At 40.4% G+C, this 1,854-nt stretch overlaps 1 protein-coding gene across 1 annotated transcript; it reads left to right on the forward strand.

The window, feature by feature from the left end:
- Positions 1–143: 143 nt before the first annotated feature.
- On the forward strand, positions 144–862 carry LOC121964856 (centrosomal protein of 135 kDa-like; the record flags this gene model as incomplete). The annotated part of the gene is made up of 2 exons (XM_042515041.1): positions 144–260; positions 641–862. Coding segments are annotated over 2 exons (339 nt in total), but the record flags the coding sequence as incomplete, so codon positions are not given.
- Positions 863–1,854: the final 992 nt, after the last annotated feature.

A 1,854-nucleotide genomic window follows, 5' to 3' on the forward strand; every position in this document is an offset into this window, starting at 1 on the left:
CAGCAGAACATGAACACGGTGAGGCAGTTGAGCTTCATGAAGGAGTCCAGTGTTGCTGCAATCGCACAGATTTTTCTCTAATATTCCTGCTCCTGATGACACTTTTGCATATGTAGTTGATATAATTTAACATTTTGTTTCAGGCTTCTACAACACGAGAACTCCTGAAGTCAGTGGAAGAGGAGCTGAGTGAGCAGAAACAGATGAACTCTGATCTGGAGAAACTGTGTCAGGAGAAGGATTCCTCTTTAGAGCAACAGGTTAGTGCAGGGACACTCAACTTGCTTTGCTTGGGGGGCCGCTTTTGCAAAATGACAGGAGGCCAGGGGCCATTGTAGGACACTTCTAGATTTTTATGACGTTTCTAGGAGTGTAGTTCATTAGGGGCTTAGCTAGGACCTTTGTCAGAGGGTGTGTTTTATGTGATCTGCAATGTATTTTTACTGAAAGTACAAAAACATTTCCTGGTGTGAATCACTCCATTTTTTGTTATGAATAAGAAAGTGATTGGGGGGTGCCACTCTTCACCCTATCAGGGGCTGTAAGTTTAGTATCACTGGGTTAGTATCAATAAATCATTCTGTTATAATTACCAAGAATTTGCTTCTATAAATCTTTTGAACTGTCCTCTTCCTCACAGATGAGGACTCTGACAGAGACACTGCAGAGTGTTGAAGCAGAGAGAGACAGTCTGCTGTGTGAGAGGACGTCCGGCTCTCAGACTCACAGTGAGGAGATGGAGAAGCTGCAGCTCAGAGTGACGTCTCTCAGTGAGGACAAAGATCAGCTGCAGGAGACACTGGAGGGACTGAGACAGGAGAAGCAGCAGCTCAGAGCACAACTGGAGGACAGGATGGAGATGGTAAAAACTTTGGCTAAATTTTCTTAAATTGAGACTGCAGTATATGCCAGGCACTCACTGAAAACTGCTCATCTTTCTAGGGGAAAACTAAACTTAAAAATAATTTTAATAGGCTCTTATCACAGTTCCACATAGTGCAGTATTTGTTTTTTCAACAAAGTAAACAAACCAAAATGTTTTCTTAGAAATTGCTCTCAAATCCACTCAGTGAAGCACAAAGAGAAAGTGTGTTGATATTATTACAATTCCACTTCAAAGTAGTGTATAGCTAAACTGTAACATTCCCAGTCACAACAATTAAAATTCAGTCACAGTTCTACTTATTACAGCATCTAGTAAAACTAGTTCAATAAAAATTAACAAAAAAATAAATTCTGCTTGAAGTAGTTTGGCAGCTTAAGACAATCATGAAAAAAAGAAGTTTCTTCTTCTTATTGGAGTAACAAACAGGATTACAATAAAACCTCAACATCTACTGCAGATCGTGTTCTCAGTTTATGACACTGACGAGAGGACGAGGATCGGGCGGGGCCGCGTGCTTACAAAAACTGATCCTTCAGATCCTATCGGGACAACCCTAACTGAAACGAGACTAGTTTCTCAGAACCACGATGACAATTCCATAGAACTGTTGTAGCTAATTAAGATGCTTTAGTCGTTACAGCAACATAACGGGATTAAATTTTCACCTGAGGTTGTCTCATCTGTTTACTTTTCATGCTTCTTATTATGCATATTCTTTAGATGAACTGAATTTTATGCAAAATCTGCATACACAAACAAACAAAAAAAAAAAACAGTTCAAGTGGCTTCACCAGATTTGTAGATGTCCATTCTGCTCCAGAGCTGTGGGGCCAGTTATGAAGAAGCACAACAAGATGAGAGCAGAAGATCACGTTAATGTCAAACTCAACAATAATGCTCCCATTTGTTCTCCCTTTTCCCATTTCCAGTCCAGCCTGGTCTTACTGTTCTCTCCTGTGTTGTGTGTG

Source organism: Plectropomus leopardus, unplaced genomic scaffold (assembly GCF_008729295.1).
Source record: "Plectropomus leopardus isolate mb unplaced genomic scaffold, YSFRI_Pleo_2.0 unplaced_scaffold17494, whole genome shotgun sequence".
NCBI lineage: Eukaryota > Metazoa > Chordata > Actinopteri > Perciformes > Serranidae > Plectropomus > Plectropomus leopardus.